This window comes from Chiloscyllium plagiosum, unplaced genomic scaffold, assembly GCF_037043375.1.
Source record: "Chiloscyllium plagiosum isolate Xiang-an unplaced genomic scaffold, Cpla_swu_hap1 HiC_scaffold_35, whole genome shotgun sequence".
In the NCBI taxonomy this organism is placed as follows: domain Eukaryota; kingdom Metazoa; phylum Chordata; class Chondrichthyes; order Orectolobiformes; family Hemiscylliidae; genus Chiloscyllium; species Chiloscyllium plagiosum.
The window spans coordinates 18,808,319-18,834,977 of record NW_028270173.1 but is presented as its reverse complement, the minus strand read 5'-3'; the positions used below and the strand labels follow the sequence as shown (position 1 = coordinate 18,834,977).

The 26,659-nt window shown below is 53.4% G+C and overlaps 2 protein-coding genes across 2 annotated transcripts in view; both read right to left on the bottom strand.

Annotated features, from left to right (window-relative positions):
- Positions 1-26,659, bottom strand: part of LOC122541218 (E3 ubiquitin-protein ligase TRIM39-like) — a 68,728-nt gene that overhangs the window by 19,013 nt on the left and 23,056 nt on the right. Inside the window, exons 2-4 of the mRNA XM_087978861.1 lie at positions 7,867-7,962; positions 4,076-4,306; positions 2,193-2,215 (exon numbers count right to left, since the gene is read on the bottom strand). Coding sequence (XP_087834987.1) covers positions 2,193-2,215; positions 4,076-4,306; positions 7,867-7,962 — 350 coding nt within the window. The remainder of the gene's footprint in view (positions 1-2,192; positions 2,216-4,075; positions 4,307-7,866; positions 7,963-26,659) is intronic.
- LOC148140405 (uncharacterized) overlaps positions 14,315-26,659 on the bottom strand; it is a gene marked incomplete at its 5' end in the record, with an annotated part of 30,433 nt that continues 18,088 nt past the window's right edge. Inside the window, 3 exon segments of the mRNA XM_087979767.1 lie at positions 14,315-14,520; positions 25,399-25,533; positions 26,302-26,408. Coding sequence (XP_087835893.1) covers positions 14,315-14,520; positions 25,399-25,533; positions 26,302-26,408 — 448 coding nt within the window.

Below are 26,659 nucleotides of genomic sequence, written 5' to 3'. Positions count from 1 at the left end.
CACCCAACCTGCATTTCACCATGGCTAACCCACACCATCTGCATTTCACCATGGCTAACCCACACAGCCTGCATTTCCCCATGACTAACTCACCTAACCTGTATTACCCCATGACTAACCCACCCAACCTGCATTTCCCCATGGCTAACCCACCCAACCAGCATTTCTCCATGGTTAACTCACCCAAACTGCATTTCCCCATGGCTAACCCACCCAACCAGAATTTCTCCATGGTTAACTCACCCAACCTGCATTTCCCCATGGCTAACCCACCCAACCAGCATTTCTCCATGGTTAACTCACCCAACCTGCATTTCCCCATGGCTAACCCACCCAACCAGCATTTCTCCATGGTTAACTCACCCAACCTGCATTTCCCCATGGCTAACCCACCCAAACTGAATTTTCCTATGGCTATCTCACCCAACCTGCATTTCACCATGGCTAACCCACCTAACCTGCATTTCACCATGGCTAACCCACCTAACCTGCATTTCCCCATGGCTAACCCACCCAAACCGAATTTTCCTATGGCTAACCCACCCAACCTGCATTTCCCCATGGGTAACCCACTCAACCTACATTTCCCCATGGCTAACCCACCTAACCTTCATTTCCCATGGCTAACCCACCTAAACTGAATTTTCCTATGGCTAACCCACCCAACCTGTATTTCCTCATGACTAACCCACACAGCCTGCATTGCCCCATGGCTAACCCACCCAAACTGAATTTTCCTATGGCTAACCATGGTGCATCCCTCGCTAAAAATGGCTGACCAACAGGCCTGAAAGATGCAAAGGGAAAATAAGGCTCAAGTGTCAGCAGAACATGAGAATAGGTGGTCTGGTGTGTATGACCATAGGAACATCAATAAGAGTAGACCATTCAGCCCACCGAACCTGCCCCACTGTTCAATTTTGGTCACATCTCATCGTCTACATCAACACCATTTTCCAACACTATCTCCAATTAACGTCATGGGTTTCCAGAAACCTACTGATTTCTGTCTTGAGCCCACTCGATGGTTGAGCTGCCACAGATCTTTGGGGTAGAGAATTCTCAAGGGTTCACCAACCCCCGAGTGGAGAGTTTCCTCCCCACCTCAGTCCGGATCGGCCTTCCTCTTATTCCGAGACTCTGTCCCCCCTGGTTCCAGCGTCAGGGAGATAATGCTGGCTTTAGCTAATCAATTGATTTTGTTGGCAGTTCAAGGATGAGGTGATTGGGTGCTGCTGTTATCTATTCAGGAATGGAACCATCTGAGTGGGAGATGGATCAGGAAGTATAGGTTTGGCTGAAATTATCAGAATTATTTAAGATGATAAAGCAATTTAAGGTGAAGGATTGGAGGGGATGTGTAGAAAAACTCCTCACCTGAAGGGGAATCCAGAACATCCTGTCAGGGAGGGTGGAAAACCTCACAAACACTGAAAAAAGAGCTTGGAAGAGCACTTCAAATGTCATAACATTGAAGCCTGGAAATTGGGACAGGTGCAGACGCGACGGGCTGAAGGGTCTCTTCAGGAGCCTGAAGGGGCAGCATGGTGGCTGGGTGGTTTACACCGCTGCCTCACAGCGCCAGGGACCTGGGTTCAATTCCCACCTCGGGCAACGTCTGTGTGGAGTTTGCACATTCTCCCCGTGTCTGCGTGGGTTTCATCAGCGTGCTCTGGTTTCCTCCCACAGTCCAAACAAGATGTGCAGTTTAGGGTGGATTGGCCATGCTAAATTACCCATGGTGTCCAGGGATAGGTAGGTTAAGTGGGCTTGTCAGAGGAAATAGGTCTGGATGGGTTACTCTTCGGAGGGGCCAGATGGCCTACTTCCACACTGCAGGGAGCAGGAAGGTGCAGGCTATTAACCATGGGAAATGCAGGGTTACTTGGATAGAGTAAGAGGGGTAGGTCTGGATGGGATGCTCTTTGGTGGGTCAGTGTGGACTCAATGGGCTGAATGGCCTGCTTCCACACTGCAGGGATTCTATAATTCCATTCAATGTGTCTCTAATATCTGGGGAGAAAATGGATTTGCTGTCCCTGTTCACCCTCCTGCCAAAGCAAGCGATTCAGAAATCAATTTGCCCTGGCAATGTGCGCTCGTTCGCCGAATTTGTTCGGAGTGGTAATTGCAACGAAATCACGACTAGCCGACAGAGCTAAAAGCTGAAATGTAGAGAAAAGATTACATACCCATCAAGCAATTGTTTTATGTCCTAAACACCAAAATAAAATACAGCAGGTTAGAGGTGGCAAGGATGGAAATAGACAGGCAAACGTTACAAAATCCAAACGTATTCAAGAACAACTTATCATCATGAAGGACCTTTACCTTAATAGGTTGTCCCCAGGGCAATCACAGAAGCAATTAAGAAGCTAAATTAAACATCGAGCCACATAAGGGTTGAGATCTCACTTTCTTTATCAATTTCTTTGCCCTCCTTGCAAATTCTAAATATCTCCCAATTGTTGAGGGCTACAATTTCCTGGCTGCTTTGTAAAGTCTCAGACCATTGAGTACAGGAGTTGGGTCATCATGTCGAGGTGGTGCAGGGTGCTGGTGAGGCCTCTCCCGGAGTACTGTGCGTAGTTCGGGTCACCCCGTCAGAGGAAGGACATTACCGAGCTGGAGAGGGTGAGGAAAAGATTTACCAGGGTGGTGCCAAGGGTAGAGGGTTCGAGTCATGAGGAGAAGCTGGTTAGGCTGAGGACAATTTTTCACTGGAGCGTAGGAGAGGTGATCTTATAGAGGTTTGTAAAATCATGAGGGGTATGGATAAGGTGAATAGCAAGGGTATTTTCCCCTTGGGTATGGGAGTCCAAAACTAGAGGGGGATACTATTAAGGTGAGAGGAGCAAGATTTTAAAGGGACACAAGGGACAACATATATTTACACAGAAAGTGGTTCTATGACTCTATGTCCATAAGCTATGTCAAAGATTTGGGTTTTAAATCATTGTTTAAAGCAGGAGAGGATGATGGAATGGGGGTTATGAAGAGAATTCCAGAGCTTGGGATATTGTCAGGGGAAGGCGCCATCACTAACGGTGGAACAATTAAAATCAGGGATGTAGAACAGGCCCAGCATCAGAGGGGCAGAGACAACGCAGAGGGCTCTGGAGGTGATTAGAGGGCAAGTTTAAAAGGAAGGAATTCAACTTCGAAAATCAAGGCGAGACCTGACCAGTAGCCAACGTCGGCGAGCGAGCGCAGAGTACTTCAATCGGCCCGGCCCAACCTTATTAAACCTCAGCAGTATGGGATCCACTTCCCAACTCGAGGCTGCGATAACCTCAGCATCCGAGCCTAAATTCAACCTCTAACCCTCACTGAGACCCACCCCAGAATACATCCAACTGACTGCATGGTACTGTTGACCCTTGGGATTTATACCTGGGGAACCTTCTGGAATATTCCCCTCCCGGCATCAGCTCGATCGAATTCCTCCCCACCACTTCCCCCGTGATTGACCACCGTTTAGCGGACGGCCTGTAACTCTCCCCCTACCACCACTAGGACCTTCTAGTCCATCCTGCCATTGAGATTCCCTGTGACCCTTTGTAAGGGTGAACTGGCCTCTGGATTATAACTGGCTCCAACCCGTAAGCGTACGGCCACATGTCCGTGAGCACTACCACGTCTCAGACACTTCATCCTGAGGTGGGGTGGGTGGTTTTAGCTTAAGAGGGGCCTTAACTACCACCCAATCCCCCAAACAGCTCCTCCCTCTGAAGTCAACCAAGAGCAGGTTGGTGTCATGTCATCGTAGTCTTACCAGACCACAGGGACTGCTCTCTCATTACAGAGAGAAATGACTGGTGGTGATTTATAACCTGAGGGCCACCAGACCTCAGGCGAGGGAAGAGGTTAAGGAGGAGAGCCCTTCATGGTAACCTCAAACCAGTGATGGGAGTTGAACCCCCGCAGTTGGCGTCCCACTGCTCTGCAAACCAATGATCCAGCCAACTGAGCTAAACCGATTCCCAGGAGTAAGTTTGGCCCAAATTATGCCCTCAACTCGACCCTTCCCAGACGGCATGTCTGGACATTGGTCCGAGGCGCAACGGCGTCTTACCTTGAGGATCTCAGCATCCTTCATTGTCATCCTCTGCTGTATATCCATGATGCGTTCATTCAGCATGGCCCTCTCTGTCGACACAGCCTTGAGGTTGTCCTCCAGCTGCTGCAGGATGTTGTCTTCCTTCTTCTTAATCTTACCCATCAGGACCTTCTCCTCATCCCGCAGGTACTGGCGCAGCTTGGTAAACTCCGACTCGATGTTCTTCCTCATGGCGTCAGCTTGTTTCTGGGAAGAGAGAGCACAGACCAGCGGGGAAATGTGAGCTTCCCAAATCCTGAGTCACAAGTCTTGCGCCAGTCTGAGACTGATTTGATTTCCCTCAGAGTAACGCGTTGGTGCCAGTAGTCTCAAAGTGGGCACTGGTTTTAGTAACAATGCTTTCTCCAATTACGTCTGCTCTGTCTCATCGTCCAAGCTTAATAGTCAAGCCCAGTGAGCACAGATCACTCATCCTTCCTGCTGAAGGGCTTTTGCCCGAAACGTTGGTTTTCCTGCTCCTCGGATGCTGCCTGACCTGTTGTGGTTTTCCAGCACCACTCTAATCTTGACGTAGATCACTTACCAGACTAACGTAAACAAACACAGAATAACTAAGTCCAGAACAACCGCAGTTATCCGAAAGAGACCTGCGGGGAGTATTTTACTTGGATAACTGATTGTTTGGATAACTGATTGTTCGGATAATGGATAATGTTTTTATGTGACCTTGAGATCTTGTTCAGATCATCCGAAATTCGGATAATCGATGTTTGGACAAATGAGGTTGTTCTGTCAAGCTGATGACCGTTATGTGTCACAATTCACCCTGCAGTGTGAGGGGGAGGAGCTGGAATCAGATGTAATGGGATTATAACTGAGTAAAGGTAACTACAAAGAGGGAGGGGGCGGGCCTGAGGTGATTGGACAGGGGAGTCAAGGAACGAAGATGGTGGAGCAGCAATGGCAGGAAGCTCTGGGGGTAATTCGGGAGGGACAGCAGAAATTCATCCCAAGTGTCACGGGCACTGAATTAACCACACGCTAAGGGCAGGACTGTGGTTCTGCAATGACATGAAAGTTTTGTGAAGTTAATTGTATTAACTCCTTCCAATTGACGTGTGCCTCGGTTTACTGCCCCCCGAGTTATACTTACCAGAAAGATTTCTGGCATTTTTTTAAAAAATGTAAAACCGGAATAACTATTCAATACTAAGGAAAAAGCACTTTACAAAAGACTAGAACGGCTGCTATAGGAAGGATGTTAGTAAAATTATGAGGGGCACGCACAGGGTGAATAGCCAAGGTCCAAAACTAGAGGGCAAAGGATTAAGGTGAGAGGGGAAAGATTTAAAAGGGACCTGAGGGACAACCTTATCACACAGAGGGTGGTGTATGTCTGGAACAAGCTGCCAGAGGATGCAATAAATGCAGGTACATTTAATAGATGTTTGGATAGGCACACGGATAGGAAAGATTTAGAGAGATACGGACCAGATGTAAGCAAATGCGACCAGTTTTGTTGGAAAACCAGTGGACAAGAATGGGCCGAAAGGTCTGTTTCTGTGCTGTATGGCTCTATGACTGTAAACGCTGGGGATGCTGGAAATCTGAACCAGAAGCAGAAAATGCTGGAAAGACTCAACAGGTCTGGCAGCATTTGTGAAGAGGGAAAGAGAGTTAAAGTCTTGAGTCCGGATGGCTCTTATCCAGAACTCGACAACCCTGCTGAGGAAGAGAGACACACTGGATTGGAGACGTTGACTCTGTTCATCTCTCCCTGGAGTAAGTAACCCACTGAACACAATGGCAAACGCCTCTCCCACACTCGACAGTCCACGGGTCCAATGTGGAACAGCACTTTGTGCTTTCAGACCGGCCTGGTTAATGTTTAACACATGGCACTGAACTCAAAGCATTGTGTGTGATGCCACGACCATCTCCAATGATAGAGGGTGAGCACTGTTTGTCCCAGATGGAGGGCAGCAGGATCCGAAAACACAGAGGCTAAATCCCACTATCTCTTAATAGTGAAGGGGGAGAGTTCCCAGGACTTTTATAATTGATCTTTTAATCTAGAAGTTTCTTAGGCCACCTCCCATTCTTGTTTCCATGATATAAATTACCCCTGAACAATAACAGGAAACTGTCTCACACGTTTAGCCTCTGACCTGTCCACCCCAGTGCAATCCCTTGCTTCTCCCTGCGCTGAAAGGTATCAGAGAGGCCACTGGAAATCTTCCTTCTCGGAATATCCCATCCCACATTCCTTGCACCCTCCGGGATCTCAGACGGGTTTTCCTCGTGCAGTGACTGAGTCAGGGAGTCGTTTTAATCTAACTGGGGCAGCACGGTGGCTCAGCGGTTGGCACTGCTGCCTCACCGCGTCAGGGACCGTAAATTGTCTGTAGTGTTCAGGGATGTGTGGGTTTAGGTGCATTAGTCGAGGGTAAACGTGGATCTGTTGGGCTGAAGGGCCTGTTTTCACACTGTAGGGATTCTATCGAGCCACCACATGAACACAGTCCACTGATTTCTCAGCAACAAACCAAACAAGCAGACAAAACACATCCAGAAACCCTAGCCACACCCCCCCCCCAGAAGCTATTTTCAGCACAGTCAGCTCATTTTCACTTCCTCATGGTCCCTATTAACAGCTTCACTTCCTACCTGGCCTACCACTGTCCACCCTTTTGTCTGCCTAACTGTCTTCCTCTGCCTGTGGGCGCTGTCTCCACGACTACTTACACCATACCTCCCTCTCCCCCAGTTTTCAGCATATTTAGGCGGCGCAGTGGCTCAGTGGTTAGCCCTGCTGCCTCACAACGCCCGGGATCCGGGTTCGATTCCAGCCTCTGGCGACCGTCTGTGTGTAGTTCATACATTCTCCCCGTGCCTGTGCGGGTTTCCTCCCTCAGTCCAAAAGTGTGCAAGGCCTGGGTGAGTTAGCCATGCTAAATTAGGTGCATTAGTCAGGGGCAAATGGCGAGTAATAGGGTAGGGTAATAGGTCTGGGTGGGATACTCTTCGGAAGGTCAGTGCGGACCTGTTGGGCCTGTTTCAACACCCAATGAATACGATGATCTATTGTACGATACCAACCTTCTCCTAGCTACCATCAGTCTTGAAGAAGGGTTACCGGATCCGAAACATTAACTCTGCTTATTCTCTCTTTTGCCACGGAACCTGTTGAGTTTCCCCAACACCTTTTTTCCATCTTCGTTTCAGCCGGGTTTTGACAACACAGGTCGTTCCGTGACAACGTGTGTTTCGTCAGCGCGGATCAAGGACGCCGTTTATAAAGCGCGAATTTGGAAAGCGTGTGTCAGCTGTGACGCGATTAACATCGCCAGCACGTCCAGCACCGTTTCCAAGTCGCGATTTTTCTGCAACGCGGGGTTGCTCAAGAACACAACCATCGCGTTGCAGGAAAACCACCTGTAGGTCAATGACGGTTGCCGTGGTCACCGCGACAGAGACTCACTTTAATAGCCTGGGTCTGTTAACTGAACTTTAATCCCGTCGGTTGCCAGGGTCACTGACCCCTTGCCCCTGGAGCATTAGCCTCTGGATTACGTGACCATTGAGGTTACCAGTGCAACACCATCATTTCCCCCCACCCCCAGTTCCCAACTTGGTTTTCATTTCCTGTTGACGTTGTAGGCCTGGGCTTTACCCCTCTGCCTGGCCTTTACCCCTCTGCCTGGCCATTTCGCCATCACCCCACTTGGAGCCATTGTCCACCTCAGGCCCGCCAGACATTGACAGCAGAACCCAGAGCTGGTCAGCGGCCGGATTGCATGCCTCACCTTCAGCTCGGCTATGTTGGCCTGCTGGTTGCTCTGACTGTTGGAGATTTCGTCCACTTGCTTGTTCAGTACATCCAGAGCGGCCTGCAGCTTCCCCTGTAAGGACAGTGCACACAGAGGATGTTTAAAAAAAAACAGCACAGTCCCCTCGAACAGCGCAGGGCAGGCTTCAGGATTTGGGTGTGCGGCATCGTTGGAACCGGAGTGGAAAATTGGGATCCCGTGACAAACCACCGCCCATTCCTATACCCTCACCCCTGCTCCTCCCTCCATTATAAACATCTCAGTTAGCAACTCCAAAGTGTGTGATGAGGGAGTGTTCCCCTGAAATCCGGTCACTGACGTATGAAGGAAAGAGGCAGTCGATTGGGACTGTCAATCCCGCGACATCAATGACCAGTGAGCTTTTACGTTTACTCTGGGAATTTCAGAGGAAAATATTAACCAGAGCAAAGGAGGGAACTGCTCTTGCTCTTCTTCAGAGTGGTGGTTAAAGGGTCTTTTACCGGGAAAAGCAGGTCTTCATCCGAAACATGTGGCAAAGTTACACTCCCTCAGTACTGACCCTCTGACAGTGTGGCACTCCCTCAGCACTGACCCTCTGACATTGCGGCACTTCCTCAGTACTGACCCTCTGACAGTGCAGCACTCCCTCAGTACTGACCCTCTGACAGTGCGGCACTCCCTCAGCACTGACCCTCTGACATTGCGGCACTTCCTCAGTACTGACCCTCTGACAGTGCGGCACTTCCTCAGTACTGACCCTCTGACATTGTGGCACTCCCTCAGTACTGACCCTTTGACAGTGCGTCACTCCCTCAGCACTGACCCTCTGACAGTGCGGCACTCCCTCAGTACTGACCCTCCGACAGTGGGGCACTCCCTCAGCACTGACCCTCTGACAGTGCGGCACTCCCTCAGCACTGACCCTCTGACATTGCGGCACTTCCTCAGTACTGACCCTCTGACAGTGCGGCACTTCCTCAGTACTGACCCTCTGACATTGTGGCACTCCCTCAGTACTGACCCTTTGACAGTGCGTCACTCCCTCAGCACTGACCCTCTGACAGTGCGGCACTCCCTCAGTACTGACCCTCCGACAGTGGGGCACTCCCTCAGCACTGACCCCTGACAGTGCGGCACTCCCTCAGTACTGACCCTCTGACAGTGCAGCACTCCCTCAGTACTGACCCTCTGACAGTGCAGCCCTCCCTCAGTACTGACCCTGTGACAGTGCGGCACTCCCTCAGTACTGACCCTCTGACAGTGCGGCACTCCCTCAGCACTGACCCCTGACAGTGCGGCACTCCCTCAGTACTGACCCTCTGACAGTGCGGCACTCCCTCAGTACTGACCCTCTGACAGTGCGGCACTTCCTCAGTACTGACCCTCTGACAGTGCGGCACTCCCTCAGTACTGACCCTCTGACAGTGCGGCACTCCCTCAGTACTGACCCTCTGACAGTGCGGCACTCCCTGAGCACTGACCCTCTGACAGTGTGGCACTCCCTCATTACTGACCCTCTGACAGTGCGGCACTCCCTCAGTACTGACCCTGTGACAGTGCGGCACTCCCTCAGTACTGACCCACTGACAGTGCGGCACTCCCTCAGTACTGACCCTCTGACAGTGCGGCAGGAGCAAGTGAATGAAGATCAGGCAGTCTCGCTGTGAGGAGCAGGAAAGATGTGGAACCTGGGACAGGCAGTGAACATCCCAGAGGAGCAGGGGACTAAAGGAGCCAGAGACAGAGCTACATTTGTTGGAGCCATTTGGAATTGTTTCTTGCTGTACTGCAGAGAAATGAGCTCGCTGATTGGAGTGTTTCTGGTAAATGGTTAAGGCTTTGCTACTATTTGTAAATGAACAGAATTGTTTCTTGAATTGATTCCAACGAGGCCAATGTCCTGTTACTAATTCACCCTTCATTTATATGTGGAGAGTCCTTGACAGTGACCTGGCTGTCCCAGAGTATGCTCTCAGAGTAAACCGATCCTCTCACACTCCTGTTTATTCTTTTTTCCCCTGAACTAAGGAGATTTTGGTTTGTTCTTGTTCTTCCCCCCTCCCACCCCCACCCACACTACTGCCATACAGCAGTAGTGCTAATATTCCCCAGCACCCATGGGTGTGTGGATGTCGGTGTAAGACACAGTGATAACACCAAGTGAAAATAACTGTGGTAATATTCCACCACCGCAAAAGACACCCATGCGACCAAAGAACCAGTAACAAGCAAAGCCCAGAGCGAGCAATACCTACGTCAAATGGTGAAGGGGAGGAGAGGGACTAAATCAAAATAGAATTGGGGGTGGGGGGAGGAATAAAGCACTCCTGTCACCGCGGTTCCCAACTCTCCCTAAAGGTATCAACATTCCTGTCAGCCAGGGCTCTCCAACTGGAACAGATTAACAGCCCCAATCAGGGAACTCATATTCTCTGAGAACCACCTGGCTGTCCACGTTACAATTACTACACCCCCACCCCCTCTGAGTCCGGGGGCGGAGAGCTGTTCTTTCTCTTGTAGCTCCTCCTGGGGCGTTTTCGTTATGGGTCCGTTTCCTCCGACAAGGTACCGCCGCGCGCCTTGTGGCCAAACTGCTTTGGAAACAAATTCACCCCCTTCATCGGGGTGGGGGGTAAAGGCATCGAGGCTGCAACATCTGCTGTGCCCTGCCCAGATTCCGATGTCGCTTCATTGCCGGACGGAGAGGCCGGGATTCCGAGCGCTTTCCTTCAGGAAGGTCTGAGGAGCCAGGGAATGTTACGCTCCTGCACCGTTTGCCAGGTTGCAGCTTTCGTGTGGGTCCACATGCTGGTTCAGGACGGCGTCATGCGACCTTGCGTTAACCTTGGCCGGTTTCAACACTGGGCTGTGTCCCCTGAAGCGAGCCATGTCTCTCAATTAGATTACTTACAGTGTGGAAACAGGCCCTTCGGCCCAACAAGTCCACACCGACCCGCCGAAGCACAACCCACTCAGACCCATTCCCCTACATTTACCCCTGCCCCTAACACTACGGGCAATTTAGCATGGCCAATTCACCTGACCTGCACATTTTTGGACTGTGGGAGGAAACCGGAGCACCCGGAGGAAACCCACGCAGACAAGGGGAGAACGTGCAAACTCCACACAGTCAGTCGCCCGAGGCGGGAATTGAATCCGGGTCTCAGGCACTGTGAGGCAGCAGTGCTAACCACCGTGCCGCTTAGCGGTGTCTTGTCTGGTGTTGGCATTCCTGATGTCGTTCCAGCCTTCCCCAAGGTCAGGGCCGATCGGGTTGAACCTGGTGAGGGGTCTTCTGCAGGAGATATCTCTGTTGTAGCATGAGGGATGGTTCTATAACCAAAGAGGAGACAGTTTGGTATCTAATGAAGCTGTCGGCTGCTTCTTTCAGCCCACCTTCAACGTTTGGACTGCTATTTCTGCCAGACCATTGGACGCTCCATGGTATGGAGCTGTCATTATATGTGGACTTGAGGAAATACTCAACGTCCCCGTGCTGGTTAGTGATGACCCATTGTCTGTGACTAACGCCTCCAGGAGCCCATGTATTGCAAAAGATGCTCACAGCTTTCCTATGAACCGTTCCCATGTTTGCCAAATGAACTGCACTCACATCCAACCACTTCATGTGGGTGTCCAGGATGACTAAGAATGTTGAGCCCATGACAAGACTGGGATAGTCAACGTGCAACCCAGTCAAAGGTTTACCCGGCCATTCCCACGAATGTGGGGGAGCTGCTGGCGCTAATCTGCGCTCCCGTTGGCACTCCGGGCACTGCCCCGGCACCGCGGCCGTGACTGCATCCAACCTCGGCCGCGGGGTGGTCATAACCTCCCGCCAACATCCGCGTGTTGGAAACCCCAGGTGGAGTTCTGCCGGTGTCCGGCAGCGACGATCGCCCTCGCTTCCCGGGAAGAAGATGGCGTCCTCCACGGTGGGGTGTGGTCTTGCCGGGTCCAGGAGGGTTTCAATCCCAGTTGGGACGGCCCTTTCACTTTCCCTATCGCTGCCAACTGTTTTTGTTTCACCGGGATGGGATGCTTTTGTCTCCACGGTTTGATATTGTCAGCAGTGACCAGAGGCATGTCCAGAAAATCTAAAACCAGAGTGAACTCATCCAGTGGTGGTACCATTGGTTATGTACCTGCTAGTGGGAGCTGGCTCAAGACATGTGCATTTGCCACTGTCCTCCTGGGCGGTGTTACAATAGAATAGAATAGAGTCCCTGCACTTTGAAAACAGGCCCTTCGGATCAACAAGTCCACACTAACCCTCTGAAGAGTAACCCACCCAGATTCATTCCACTACATTTATCCCTGACTAATGCACCTAACACTACGGGACAATTTAGCCTGGCCAATTCACCCCAACCTACACGTCTTCGGACTGTGGGAGGAAACCGGAGCACCCGGAGGAAACCCACCCAGACACGGGGAGAATGTGCAAACTCCACACAGACACAGTCTGCCCGAGGCTGCGATCAAACCCGGGTCCCTGGCGCTGTGAGGCAGCAGTGCTAACCCACTGTGCCACCGTGCCATTGGTATTGTCGAGGTATTGGAGGAACTTTCTCGCACCAAAAGATGACCGCCAAACCCTCCTTCTCTATCTGAGCGTACTGGCACTCTGCACCATCCAAAGTCGCAGGAGATTATGCTATCGGGCGTGCCTCTCCATTGGGTCATCTGTGAGCCAACGCCACCCTGATACCGTGAGGGGGGCATCGCATCGCGGGCCAACACCTTGGATGATGATTGTTGTTTCGTCACTTCCCTTAGCTATGAGAACATTCCCAAGGCTGACCCTTTCTCAGTGGCTGATAGAAGGGTGCCAGGATGGAGGCCAGGCTACCTATGAATTTTCTGCATTAATTGACCAGCTCAAGGAAAGTCCCAAGCTCTGGGAACCGGGACACCATTAATCACCCTCACGTTTTATGCCAATGGGTGTAACTGAGTCTTGTCGACACAGAGTGCCTGGAACACACACTTCTCCCTCCTGAGGCATACACCTACCTTGGAGAAATGTCTAAGGACTACGTCCAAGTTCTCTCAGTGCTCCTTATTGGTGTTCCCGGTTATGAGCATATAAATGGTGACCTGGGGTAGACCTTGTAAAATATTCTTCACTGACCACTGGAAAATAGCACAGGCTGATGATACCCCAATTGGCAGTCTCATATACTGGTACAAACCTTAATGGGTATTAATGATAGCATACTTCAGGGAATCCTCATCTAACCCCAGGTACACATGGCTCATGCTCAGCTTGGTCATGGATAGCCCCCAGCTTTGGGTATAATCCTCTATGCGAGGGATTGGGTATTTATCCAGCCACAAGAAGCAGTTTAGTATTCACTTAAAATCCCCACAAAGGTGACCCGACCCGTCAGACTTCACAGTCGGTATGACCAGTGCTGCCCCATCCACAAACCCGCCCAGTTTGATGACTCCAGCCTCCGGGTTTCTGCCTCTACTTTCGCCCGTAAGGCAAGAGGTAATGGGCGGGGCCTTGCAGGATCGGGGAATTGCTTCCTGGTCAACTACGCAAGCTGCCCTTGGCTCTCTGATAGTCCCTGAAAAACTAGCAGATATTTAGTTCACTCAGGCAGCCGTTTTCTAAGCTGTTGAGTGAAAAGTGTTGAGCCAATCAGGGTGAACCTTTCTCAACCAACTTTGCCCCATCAAGCCTGGGCCTGGGGCCTTTCATTACAATCAGTGGTAACTGAACAAGCTGCTTCTCCTAAGAGACCAGGACCAAGTTGTCCCCTTCATCTGTAATGGCTCCCGAGTCTTACACAAACATAAGGGTTGGAGGGCAGAGGGAATTTTGTTAAAGACTGGTTCTGCGATCCAGTCACAGCTGCACTGGTCTCGACCTCCATTAGAACCGGGCGACCATTAAACCAGACGTTTATTTTGATTGGTTCGGAGTTGGAGGTTGCTAAGCAATGTAACTGTTCCAAGCCAGATGTAGCTGGGCCTGCCAGGGTGTGCACTCGCTCTTGGATAACTGGTGTATGAGTTCTCTTACTCAGTTCAGGTCTAGTGGGACTCTTTCACTGTCTCAGGTGCATGGCCTACAGCAGCTCCAACAGCCTCCTGGCCCGGATCCTGAAGAAAACGTTAGCCCTTTGGCCAAGGCTTGGCTTTGCTTTGGGGTTTTGCTGTGGGCTGACCCAGAGACCCCGTCTGTTCAGGATATGTGCTGAGTGAGGCTGTGTAACTGCCTTCGCTCATCATGTCCCCCCAAACTCAGTCAGACCACTTCCATCGGAATGCCCAGTAACTCATGCTTCCCCCATTTTCCCATGTCAAGGCTAGTCGTATTGCCTGTTTGAAATCGAGTTGGGCTTCAGCTAGTCAGCGCTTTCGCATGGTTATATTGTTAATCCCACATACCAAACAATCTCTCAGCATCTCATTAAGGGTTAAACCAAAGTCACAGGCCTCTGCCAGTCGTCGCAACATTATCACAAATCCCGAAACAGATTCCTCTAGCTCTCGAACTGCCGAGTAAAACCAATCGCGTCTCAGAATTAGAGGCGGCTTCTAGACACAATATTCCTTTAACTATATCCATCCACTCTTGAAAGGTTTTAGTATCTGGTGCCTCAGGAAACGCCGGGCTCCTAATAACTGAAAAAGCTGCAGGAGCGCAAGCTGTCAGGAGAATTACTCGTTGCTTTTCATGTGCCCTTAGAAAATGGTGCATTCTTTCCACATCCTGGGCTCAGTCTTCAACAGCAGGATCAAACAAGTCAATCTTCCCAAATAATGGCAGAAATGCTTGCCCCTAACTCAAAGATGACAGTTGCGAGTAAATTTCTTTCAGGAGCATTTTTTTTCCCTCTCATCACCACCTCATAGAGGCCATGGAGGTGTAGCTCTGCTAATCAAGGAGAGCATTTGTGTAATTGCTAGAGTTGACCACAGTTTAAGACATCAAAGTATAGGAGCAGCTCAGGTGGAGATGAGGATTAGTGTGGGGAAGAAGTCACAGGTGGGAGTACCCTACAGACCCCCTAACAATATCTGGGACAAAGTATACAAGAAGGAATATTGGAATAAAGAGATGGCAATAATCGTGGATGACTTTAATTGATACATCAATTGGAAAAATCAGATTAGCAGGAGAAGCCCGGACGCGGAGTTTTAGAATGTGTTTGAGCTTTTTTCTTACAGCAGCACATTGCCAGAAGATAAAACAGCCACTTAGCATGGTCAATCCACTTAACCTGGGCACCTTTGGACGGTGAGAGGGAACCAGAGAACTCACAGGAAATCCCATGCAGACATAGGGAGAACAGACAAACTCAACACTGGCAGTTACCAAAGGCTGGAATCAAACCCCAGGACCCTAATGTCGCAAAGGCACTAGCGCTAACCACTGCACCACCGCTAGCTATCAACACCTAGATAGCTAGAGATAGGTTGTGTGAATGGCCAAAAATCTGGTACGTGGAGCATTATGTGGACAAATTCGAGGTTGTTCACTTTAACCTTTTTTTGTTCTTCCTGACAAGAAGAACAAATTAGAGTAGCTAGAAATGTAAAAAAAATGGATAGCAAGAGTTTCCACAGCTTCCTCAAAGGGAAAAGAGGAAGTGTTTGTCTTTGAGAGAGAGAGAGAACTTCCAAAGAATTATTTAAATGGAGAAAAAGTGCAGAATTCTCCAAGGTGGGGAAGAATTTGGGTGTTCCGATGAGTGAGTCACAGAATAATAGTATATACCTCTGCTGCTATTTCACATGTTTGTCTGCTCCCTCAGCATTGACCACCTTCTGACAGCACAGAGCTGCCTCAGCACTAAGCCTCCAACAGTGCAGCAGCTCATCATAAAAACATAACAAACTAGGAGCTGGAGTCAAGATTGTGGTGCTGGGATGACCTGATGAAAGGCTTATGCCCGAACCGTCGATTCTCCTGCTCCTCGGACGCTGCCTGACCGGCTGTGCTTTTCCAGCACCACACTCTCGACTCTGATCTCCAGCATCTGCAGTCCTCACTTTGTACCAGGAGCAGGAGTAGGCCATTCACCCCCTCGGGCCTGTCCCGCCGTTTGACACGATCATGGCTGATCTCATCTCAGCCTCAACTCCACTCTCATACCCGCTCTCCATAACCCTTCAACCTATTGCTAATTAAAAATCTGTCTACCTCCTCCTTAAACTTGTTCAACACCCCAGCATCCCTCTGGGACAGTGAAATTCCAGAGAAGTTATTTCTCCTCGTGTCTATTTCAAACCTGCTCCTCCTCATTGGAAAACGATGGCCTCTCATTCTAGATAGCCCCACACAAGAAAACATCCACTCCACGTTGACTTTGTCAGTCCCCATCAGCAGTTAGATCTCCTCTCACTCTCCTAAATCTCGAGAATTTAGAGATGCAGCATGGAAAGCATACTGTCCGGGTGCATAACACCCTGGTCTGGTAACGGCTCTGCCCAGGACTGTACCAAAGTACAGAAAGCTGTGTGCACAGCCCAGACCATCGCGGAAGCCAACCTCCCATCCATGGACTCCATCTCCACTTCTCATTGTCCCGGAAAGGCTGTCAACATCATCAACGACCCCTCCCACCCTGGTAACGATCTACTACAACCTCTTCCATCAGGCAGAAAGTACAGAGGCAGGTACACACGTACACACACGTGTACACACACGCGCACACACACGCACGCACACACACTTCCCTGCTGTTACTAGACTGCTGAATGGACCTCTCTAACTTGAAATAATGTACCTCCTGTGCAACTGAAATCATGTATGGTTCACTCTGTCTAAGCACCCTATGATCTGTATCTCTTTGCTATAATCTGCCTGTCCTGCTCACAAAACAAAGCTTCTCACTGTACTTAGGTACACATGACTACAATAAATCAAATCAAATTTCACTGGAGAGTAGGAGGTTGAGAGGTGACCTAATCAAAGTTTATGAAATGCTGAGGGGTTTAGATGGAGTTAATGAAAGGTATCTTTTCCCGAGGATGGGGGATTTCAAGACTCGGGAGCACATTCTTAAAGTAACAGGAGAGAGATGACGGGCAAACCCTTTTACGCAGAGTGTGGTTCGCGTGTGAAATGAGCCTCCTGAGGAAGTGGTGGGTACAAGTAACATTTAAAAGACATTTGGACAAGTACCTGAAGTGGAATGGGCCCGGAGCAGGCAGTGGGATTAGTTTAGTTTGGATTATGTTAGGCATGGACTGGTTGGACCAAAAGGTCTGTGTCCATACTGTACGACTCTATGAATATAGATCTGAAGACTTTAGTCACTCTTTATCAGACACACCTTCATCTCTGGTATAAAAGGTTGTAGGGCAGGGTTCCTTGTTGCTTGGTATGCTTTCCTTTATTAGTCAGTGCACTGAGTATAGGAGTTGGGAGGTCATGTTGCGGCTGTACAGGACATTGGTTAGGTCACTGTTGGAATATTGCGTGCAATTCTGGTCTCCTTCCTATCGGAAAGATGTTGTGAAACCTGAAAGGGTTCAAAAAAGATTTACAAGGATGTTGTCAGGGTTGGAGGGTTTGAGCTGCAGGGAGAGGCTGAACAGGCTGGGGCTGTTTTCCCCGGAGCGTCGGAGGCTGAGGGGTGAGCTTATAGAGTTTTATAAAATCATGAGAGGCATGGATAGGGTAAACAGACAAGGATTTTTCCTCAGGGTAGGGGAGTCCAAATTGAGAGGGTATAGGTTTAGGGTGAGAGGGGAAAGATATAAAAGGGACAACTTTTTCCACGCAGAAGATGGTACGTGTATGGAATGAGCTGCCAGAGGAAGTGGTGGAGGCTGGTACAATTACAGTATTTATAAAGCATCTGGATGGATATATGAATAGGAAGGGTTGGGAGGGATTTGGCCAAATGCTGGCAAATGGGACTAGATTTATTTGGGGTACCTGGTTGGCAAGGACAGATTGGACTGAAGGGATGACTTTGTGAACATAGACCTGAAGGCACCCATCTCTGTTTACGGGACAGCCCTTCATCAGAGGTGTGGGGAGCCTGCTGACTCTGTGAACATAGACCAAAGGAACTCACTCTCTGTTTACAAGCCATGACGTTGAGGTGTCAGTGTCAGACTGGGGTGGACAAAGTTAAAAACCACACAACACCAGGTTATAGTCCCAACAGGTTTATTTGAAAGTACGACCTTTTGGAGTACGGCTTCGACATCAGTTAGGACTGTTTGGACTATAACCTGGTGTCATGTGGTTTTTAATTCTCTTTGTGAGACAATCCTTCATCAGAGGTTGGGAGGGCTGTTGGGATGGGGAGTGGGGAGTGGGGAGTGGGGAGGGTTCCCTGTTGACTGTGTGAACATAAACCTGAAGACCTCAGTCTCTCTTTAGAAGACATTACTTAATCAGAGATGGGGAGTGGGTGGTAGGATGGGAGGGTGGGGTAGTATGGTGGTGGAGTGGGCGTGGGGTGATGGGGGTGTGGGGTGGTGTGATGGGGGTGAGGTGGTGGGATGGGTGAGGGTAGTGTGGGGTTGGGATGGGGGTGAGGTGGTGAAGTAGGGGATTTGAGGTGGTGGTGGGGCTGAGATGGGCGTGCAGTGGTGAGTGGAGTGAGAGTGATGGTGGGGGTTGCGGGCTGGTGGGATGGGGATGGGGATGGCGTGTGTACCTTGTAGATACTGGCAATATCCTTCGGGGGCTGATCTTAGTGGGATGGGGGGGGGGGGGGGGGGGGGGGCGGGGGAGTGGTGGGATGGTTGGATTTGGTGTGGTGATGGGTTTGGGGTGAGGGTGCTGGTGTACCTTGTAGACCTCTGCGACATCCTTGAAGGGGCTGGTCTAGCTGGGAATGAGGGTGGAGGATGGTGGGATGGTTGGGGTTGGTGGGTTTAGGGTGGTGGTACGGGTTTACCTTGTAGACCTCCGCGACATCCTTGAGAGGACTGATCTTGGTCGGATTGGGGATGGAGAGTGGTGGGATGGTTGGGTTTGGGGTGGGTGTGCTGGTGGGTTTGGGGTTGTTGGGTTCGGGGTTGGTGTGGTGGTGGGTTTGGGGTTGGTGTGGTGGTAGGTTTGGGGTTGTTGGGTTCGGGGTTGGTGTGGGGGTGGGTTTGGGGTTGTTGGGTTCGGTGTTGGTGTGGTGGTGGGTTTGGGGTTGGTGTGGTGGTGGGTTTGGGTTGTTGGGTTCGGGGTTGGTGTGGGGGTGGGTTTGGGGTTGTTGGGTTCGGGGTTGGTGTGGTGGTGGGTTTGGGGTTGATGTGGTGATGGGTTTGGGGTTGGTGGGTTCGGGGTTCGATGTTGGTGTGGTGGTGGGTTTGGGTTGATGGGTTTGGGTTGATGGGTTTGGGGTTGGTGTGGTGGCGGGTTTGGGGTTGTTGGGTTCGAGGTTGGTGTGGTGGTGGGTTTGGGTTGATGGGTTTGGGGTTGGTGTGGTGGCGGGTTTGGGGTGGGGCTGTTGGGATGGCAGGTGGTGGGTTTGGTGTGGTGGTATTGGGACGGGAGATGGTGGGTTTGGGGAGGGGGTGTTGGAATGGGAGGTGGTGGGTTTGGTGTGGTGGCATTGGGTTGGGAGATGGTGGGTTTGGGGTGGGGGTGTTGGGATGGGAGGTGGTGGGTTTGAGTTTGGTGTGGTGGTGGGTTTGGGGTTGGGTTGTTCGGTTTTTGTGGAGGGTTTGGTGTTGGTGTGGTGGTGGGTTTGGTGTGGTGGTGGGTTTGGTGTGGTGATGTTGGGTTGTTGTGGTGGGTTTGAGGTTGGGGGGGTTGGGGTTGGTGTGGTGGTGGGTTTGGGGTGGGGGTGTTGGGTTGTTGTGGTGGGTTTGAGGTTGGGGGGTTTGGGGTTGGTGTGGGGGTGAGTTTGGTTTGGGGGTTGGTTTGGGGTGGGGTTGGTGTGGGGGTGGGTTTGGGGTGGTGCTGGGTTTGGGGTGGGGGTGGATTTGGGGTGGGGGTGGGGTGGGAGTGGGTGTGGGGGGGACGGTTTGTGGTGGTGGGTTTGGCGTGGGGGTGGGTATGGAGTGGGGGTGCGTTTGGGATGATGGTGGGTTGGGTATGGGGGTGGGTTTGGCGTGGGGGGTGGGTTTGGCGTGGAGGCGGGTTTGGCATTGGGGTGGGTTTGGTGGGGTGGATTTGGAGTGGGGGTGGGTTTGGTGTGGTGGTGGGTTTGGGGTGGGGGTGGTGGGTTTGGGTGGGGGTGGGTTTGGTGTGGGGGTGGGTTTGGGGTGGTGCTGGGTTTGGGGAGGTGCTGGGTTTGGGGGTGGGTTTGAGGGTGAGAGAGGGTTTGTGGTAGTGGTGGGTTTGGTGTGGGGATGGGTTTGCCGTGGGGGTTTGGTTATGGTGTGGCGGTTGGTTTAAGATTGGGGGTTTGGGTTTGGTGCGGTGCTGGGTTTGATGTGGTGGTGGGATCGGTGTGGGGGTGGGTTTGAGGTTGGGGGTTTGGGTTTGGTGTGGTGCTGGGTTTGGTGTGGGGGTGGGTTTTTGGTTGGGGATTTGGGTTTGGTGTGCGGGTGGGTTTGGGGTGGTGCTGGGTGTGGGATGGTGCTGGGTTTGGAGTTGGGGATTTGGGGTGGGGCTGGGTTTGGGATTGGGGATTTGGGTTTGGTGTGGGGGTGGGTTTGGTGTGGGGGTGGGTTTGAGGTTGGGGATTTGGGTTTGGTGTGATGCTGGGTTTGGGGTGGGGGTGGATTTGGGGTGTGGTGGGTTTGGGATAGTGGTGGGTTTGGGTTGTTGTGGTGGGTTTGAGGTTGGGGTTGGTGTGGTGGTGGGTTTGGGGTGGGGGTGTTGGGTTGTTGTGGTGGGTTTGAGGTTGGGAGGTTTGGGGTTGGTGTTGGGGTGCGTTTGGTTTGGGGTGGGTTTGGGGTAGGGTTGGTGTAGGGGTGGGTTTGGGGTGGCGCTGGGTTTTGGGTGGTGCTGGGTTTGGGTTGGGGGTGGGTTTGTGGTGGGTTTGGGGTGGTGCTGGGGGGGAACAGTTTGTGGGGGTGGGTTTGGCATGGGGGTGGGTAAGGGGTGGGGGAGATTTTGGTGAGGTGGGTTTGGCATGTGGGTGGGTTTGGCGTGGGGGTGCGGTTAGCATGGGGGTGCATATGGCATGAGGGTGCATTTGGCATGAGGGTGCATTTGGGGTGATGGGTGGGTTTGGGGTGCGGTTGGGTTTGGGGTGCGGTTGGGTTTGGGGTGGGGTTGGGTTTGGGGTGGGGTTGGGTTTGGGGTGGGGTTGGGTTTGGGGTGGTGCTGGGTTTGGGGTGGTGCTGGGTTTGGGGTGGTGCTGGGTTTGGGGTTGGGGATTTGGGTTTGGGGTGGGGCTGGGTTTGGGGTGGGGCTGGGTTTGGGGTGGGGCTGGGTTTGGGGTGGGGCTGGGTTTGGGGTTGGGAATTTGGGTTTGGTGTGGTGCTGGGTTTGGTGTGGTGCTGGGTTTGGGGTGGGGGTGGATTTGGGGTGGTGGTGGGTTTGGCATAGTGGTGGGTTTGGGATAGTGGTGGGTTTGGGTTGTTGTGGGTTTGGGGTTGGGGTTGGTATGGTGGTGGGTTTGGGGTGTGGGTGTTGGGTTGTTGTGGTGGGTTTGAGGTTGGGAGGTTTGGGGTTGGTGTTGGGGTGCGTTTGGTTTGGGGTGGGTTTGAGGTGGGATTGGTGTAGGGGTGGGTTTGGGGTGGCGCTGGGTTTTGGGTGGTGCTGGGTTTGTGGTGGGGGTGAGGTGCGGGGGGAACAGTTTGTGGTGGTGGGTTTGGCGTGGGGGTGGGTAAGGGGTGGGGGTGGGTTTGGTGTGGGGGTGACTTTGGTGAGGTGGGTTTGGCATGTGGGTGTGTTTGGCGTGGGGGTGTGGTTAGCATGGGGGTGCATATGGCATGAGGGTGCAATTAGCATGAGGGTGCATTTGGGGTGGTGGGTGGGTTTGGGGTGGGGGTGGGTTTGTGGAGTGCTGGGTTTGGTGTGGGGGTGGGGTGGGAGGGAACAGTTTGTGGTGGTGGGTTTGGCGTGGGGTGGGTAAGGGGTGGGGGTGGGTTTGGTGTGGGGGTGATTTTGGTGAGGTGGGTTTGGCATGTGGGTGGGCTTGGCGTGGGGGTGCGGTTAGCATGGGGGTGCATATGGCATGAGGGTGCATTTGGGGTGGTGCTGGGTTTGGTCTGGTGCTGGTTTTGTCGGGTGGTGGGTTTGTGGTGGTGCTGGGTTTGGGGTGGTGCTGGGTTTGGTGCGGGGTTGGGGATTTGGGTTTGGGGTGGTGCTGGGTTTGGGGTGGTGCTGGGTTTGGGAGTGAGGGAGGGTTTCAGGTGGGGGTGGGTTTGAGGATGAGGGAGGGTTTGGTGTGGTGCTGGGTTTGGTATGGTGCTGGGTTTGGGGTTGGTGTGGGTGTGGGTTGGGGTGGTGCTGGGTTTGGGGTGGTGCTGGGTTTGGGGTGGTGCTGGGTTTTGGGGGAGATGGTGGGTTTGGGGGAGACGGTGGGTTTGGGGGTGGTGCTGGGTCTGCGGGTGGTGCTGGGTCTGCGGGTGGTGCTGGGTCTGCGGGTGGTGCTGGGTCTGCGGGTGGTGCTGGGTCTGGGGGTGAAGGCGGGTTTGGTGTGGTGCTGGGTTTGGGGTGGTACTGGGTTTGGGGTGGTACTGGGTTTGGGGGTGAGGGTGGGTTTGGTGTGGTGCTGGGTTTGGTGTGGGGCTGGATTTGGGGTGGGGCTGGGTTTGGGGTGGGGGGAGTGGGTTTGGTGTGGGGGTGGGTTAGAGGTTGGGGATTTGGGTTTGGTGTGGGGGTGGGTTTGGTGTGGGGGTGGGTTTGAGGTTGGGGATTTGGGTTTGGTGTGCGGGTGGGTTTGGGGTGGTGCTGGGTTTGGGGTGTTGCTGGGTTTGGTGTGGGGGTGGGTTTGAGGTAGTGGTTTTGGGTTTGGGGTGGTGGTGGGTTTGGGGTGGTGGTGTTGGGTTGTTGTGGTGGGTTTGAAGTTGGGGGATTTGGGGTTGGTGTGGTGGTGGGTTTGGGGTGCGGGTGTTGGGTTGTTGTGGTGGGTTTGAGGTTGGGGGTTTGGGTTTGGTGTTGGGGTGCGTTTGGTTTGGGGGGGTGTTTGGGGTGGGGTTGAGTTTGCGGTGGTGCTGGGTTTGGGGTGGTGCTGGGTTTGGGGTGGGGGTGGGGCGGGGATGGGTTTGGCATGGTGGTGAGTATGGGCTGGTAGTGGATTTGGGGGGTATGGTTTGTGGTGGTGGGTTTGGCGTGGGGTGGGTATGAGGTGGGTGTGGGTTTGGTGTGGGTGTGGGTTTGGTGTGGGGGTGGGTTTGGTGATGTGGGTTTGGTGTGGGGGTGGGTTTGGGGTGGTGCGGGTTTGGGGTTGGGGTGGGTTTGAGGGTGAGGGAGAGTTTGGGGTGGTGCTGGGTTTGGTCTGGTGCTGGTTTTGTCGGGTGTTGGGTTTGTGGTGGTGCTGGGTTTGGGGTGGTGCTGGGTTTGGTGCGGGGTTGGGGATTTGGGTTTGGGGTGGTGCTGGGTTTGGGGTTGGGGTGGGTTTGGGGTTTGGGTGGGTTTGGGGTGGTGCTGGGTTTGGGGTGGTGCTGTGTTTGGGAGTGAGGGAGGGTTTGAGGTGGGGGTGGGTTTGAGGATGAGGGAGGGTTTGGTGTGGTGCTGGGTTTGGTATGGTGCTGGGTTTGGGGTTGGGGTGGGGGTGGGTTTGGGGTGGTGCTGGGTTTGGGGGTGACGCTGGGTTTGGGGGTGACGCTGGGTTTGGGGGTGACGCTGGGTTTGGGGGTGACGCTGGGTTTGGGGGTGGTGCTGGGTCTGGGGGTGAGGGCGGGTTTGGTGTGGTGCTGGGTTTGGGGGTGAGGGTGGGTTTGGTGTGGTGCTGGGTTTGTGGTGGGGCTGGGTTTGGGGTGGGGCTGGGTTTGGGGTGGGGCTGGGTTTGGGGTGGGGCTGGGTTTGGGGTGGGGCTGGGTTTGAGGGTGAGGGAGGGTTTGGGGTGGGGCTGGGTTTGGTGTGGTGGTGGGTTTGGGGTGGGGCTGGGTTTGAGGGTGAGGGAAGGTTTGGGGTGGGGCTGGGTTTGAGGGTGAGGGAAGGTTTGGGGTGGTGCTGGGTTTGGGGTGGAGCTGGGTTTGGGATGGAGCTGGGTTTGGGGTGGGGCTGGGTTTGGGGGGGGTGGATTTGAGGTTGGGGATTTGGGTTTGGGGTGGTGCTGGGTTTGGGGTGGGGGTGGGTTTGAGGGTGGTGCTGGGTTTGGGGTGGGGCTGGGTTTGGGGGTGAGGGTGGGTTTGGTGTGGTGCTGGGTTTGTGGTGGGTATGGGTTGGAGGGTGAGGGAGGGTTTGGTGTGGGGGTGGGTTTAGGGTTGTGCTGGGTTTGAGGGGGAGGGAGGGTTTGGTGTTGTGCTGGGTTTGGGGTGGGTATGGGTTTGAGGGTGGGAATGGGTTTGAGGGTGAGGGAGGGTTTGGGGTGGTGCTGGGTTTGGGGTTGGGGATTTGGGTTAGGGGTGGTGCTGGGTTTGGGTTAGTGCTGGGTTTGGGTTAGTGCTGGGTTTGGGGTGGTGCTGAGTTTGGGGTTGTGGTTGGTTTGGAGTGGGGCTGGGTTTGGGCTGAGGGAGGGTTTGGGGTGAGGGAGGGTTTGGTGTGGTGCTGGGTTTGGTGTGGGGGTGGGTTTGGGATGATGCTGGGTTTGGGGTGGCGCTGGGTTTGGGAGGGAGATTTGGGTTTGGTGTAGGGGTGGGCTTGAGGTTGGGCATTGGTGTGATGAGGTTGGTGTGGTGGTGGGTTTGGTGTGGAGGTGGATTTGGGGTTGGGGATTTGGTTTTAGGGTGGCGCTGGGTTTGAGGTTGGGGATTTGGGTTTGGGGTGGAGGTGGGCTTTGGGTGGTGCTGGGTTTAGTGTGGGGGTGGGTTTGGTGTGGAAGTGGGTTTGGGGTGATGCTGAGTTTGGATTGGGGCTGGGTTTGGGGTGGGGCAGAGTTTGGGGTTGGGGATTTGGGTTTGGGGTGATGCTGAGTTTGGATTGGGGCTGGGTTTGGGGTGGGGCAGAGTTTGGGGTTGGGGATTTGGGTTTGGAGTGGTGCTGGGTTTGGGTAGGGGCTGGGTTTGGGGTGGGGCAGGGTTTGGGGTGGGGGATTTGGGTTTGGGGTGGTGCTGGGTTTGAGGTTGGGGATTTGGGTTTCGAGTGGGGGTGGGCTGGGGGTGGTGCTGGGTCTGGGGTGGTGCTAGGTTTGGGGTGGCGCTGGGTTTGGGGTGGCGTTGGGTTTGGGGTTGGGGATTTGGGTTTGGTGTGGTGCTGGGTTTGTTGTGGTGCTGGGTTTGGGGTTGGGGTGGGTTTGGGGTTTGGGCGGGTTTGGGGTTTGGGCGGGTTTGGGCGGGTTTGGGTTGGTGCTGGTTTGGGGTGGTGCTGGGTTTGGAGGTGAGGGAGGGTTTGGGGTGGGGGTGGGTTTGAGGTTGAGGGAGGGTTTGGTGTGGTGCTGGGTTTGGTATGGTGCTGGGTTTGGGGTGGTCCTGGGTTTGGGGTTGGGGTGGATTTGGGTTGGGGTGGGTTTGGGGTGGTGCTGGGTGTGGGGGTGAGGGAGGGTTTGGGGTGGTGCTGGGTCTGGGGGTGAGGGTGGGTTTGGTGTGGTGCTGGGTTTGGGGTGATACTGGGTTTGGGTTGGTACTGGGTTTGGGGTTGGGGTGGGTTTGGTGTGTGGCTGGGTTTGGTGTGTCGCTGGGTTTGGGGTGTGGCTGGGTTTGGGGTGTGGCTGGGTTTGGGGTGTGGCTGGGTTTGGGGTGTGGCTGGGTTTGGGAGGGAGATTTGGGTTTGGTGTAGGGGTGGGCTTAAGGTTGGGCATTGGTGTGATGAGGTTGGTGTGGAGGTGGGTTTGGGGTTGGGGATTTGGTTTTGGGGTGGTGCTGGGTTTGGGGTGGTGCTGCATTTGGGGTGGCGCTGGGTTTGAGGTTGGGGATTGGGGTTTGGGGTGGGGTTGGGCTTTGGGTGGTGCTGGGTTTGGTGTGGAAGTGGGTTTGGTGTGGAAGTGGGTTTGGTGTGGAAGTGGGTTTGGTGTGGAAGTGGGTTTGGGGTGATGCTGGGTTTGGGGTGATGCTGGGTTTGGGGTGATGCTGGGTTTGGGGTGATGCTGGGTTTGGGGTGATGCTGGGTTTGGGGTGATGCTGGGTTTGGATTGGGGCTGGGTTTGGGGTGGGGCAGAGTTTGGGGTTGGGGATTTGGGTTTGGGGTGGTGCTGGGTTTGAGTTGGGGCTGGGTTTGGGTTGGGGCAGGGTTTGGGGTTGGGGATTTGGGTTTGGAGTGGGGGTGGGCTGGGGGTGGTGCTGGGTTTGGGGTGGCGCTGGATTTGGGGTTGGGGATTTGGGTTTGGGGTGGTGCTGGGTTTGGGTTGGGGCAGGGTTTGGGGTTGGGGTGGGGCAGGGTTTGGGGTGGGGCAGGGTTTGGGGTGGGGCAGGGTTTGGGGTGGGGCAGGGTTTGGGGTGGGGCAGGGTTTGGGGTGGGGCAGGGTTTGGGGTGGGGCAGGGTTTGGGGTTGGGGATTTGGGTTTGGGGTGGTGCTGGGTTTGAGGTTGGGGATTTGGGTTTGGAGTGGGGGTGGGCTGGGGGTGGTGCTGGGTTTGGGGTGGTGCTGGATTTGGGGTTGGGGATTTGGGTTTGGTGTGGTGCTGGGTTTGTTGTGGTGCTGGGTTTGGGGTTGGGGTGGGTTTGCGGTTTGGGCGGGTTTGGGTTGGGGTGGGTTTGGGGTGGTGCTGGTTTGGGGTGGTGCTGGGTTTGGAGGTGAGGGAGGGTTTGGGGTGGGGGTGGGTTTGAGGGTGAGGGAGGGTTTGGTGCGGTGCTGGGTTTGAGGTGGTCCTCGGTTTTGGGGTTGGGGTGGGTTTGGGTTGGGGTGGGTTTGGGGTGGTGCTGGGTTTGGGCT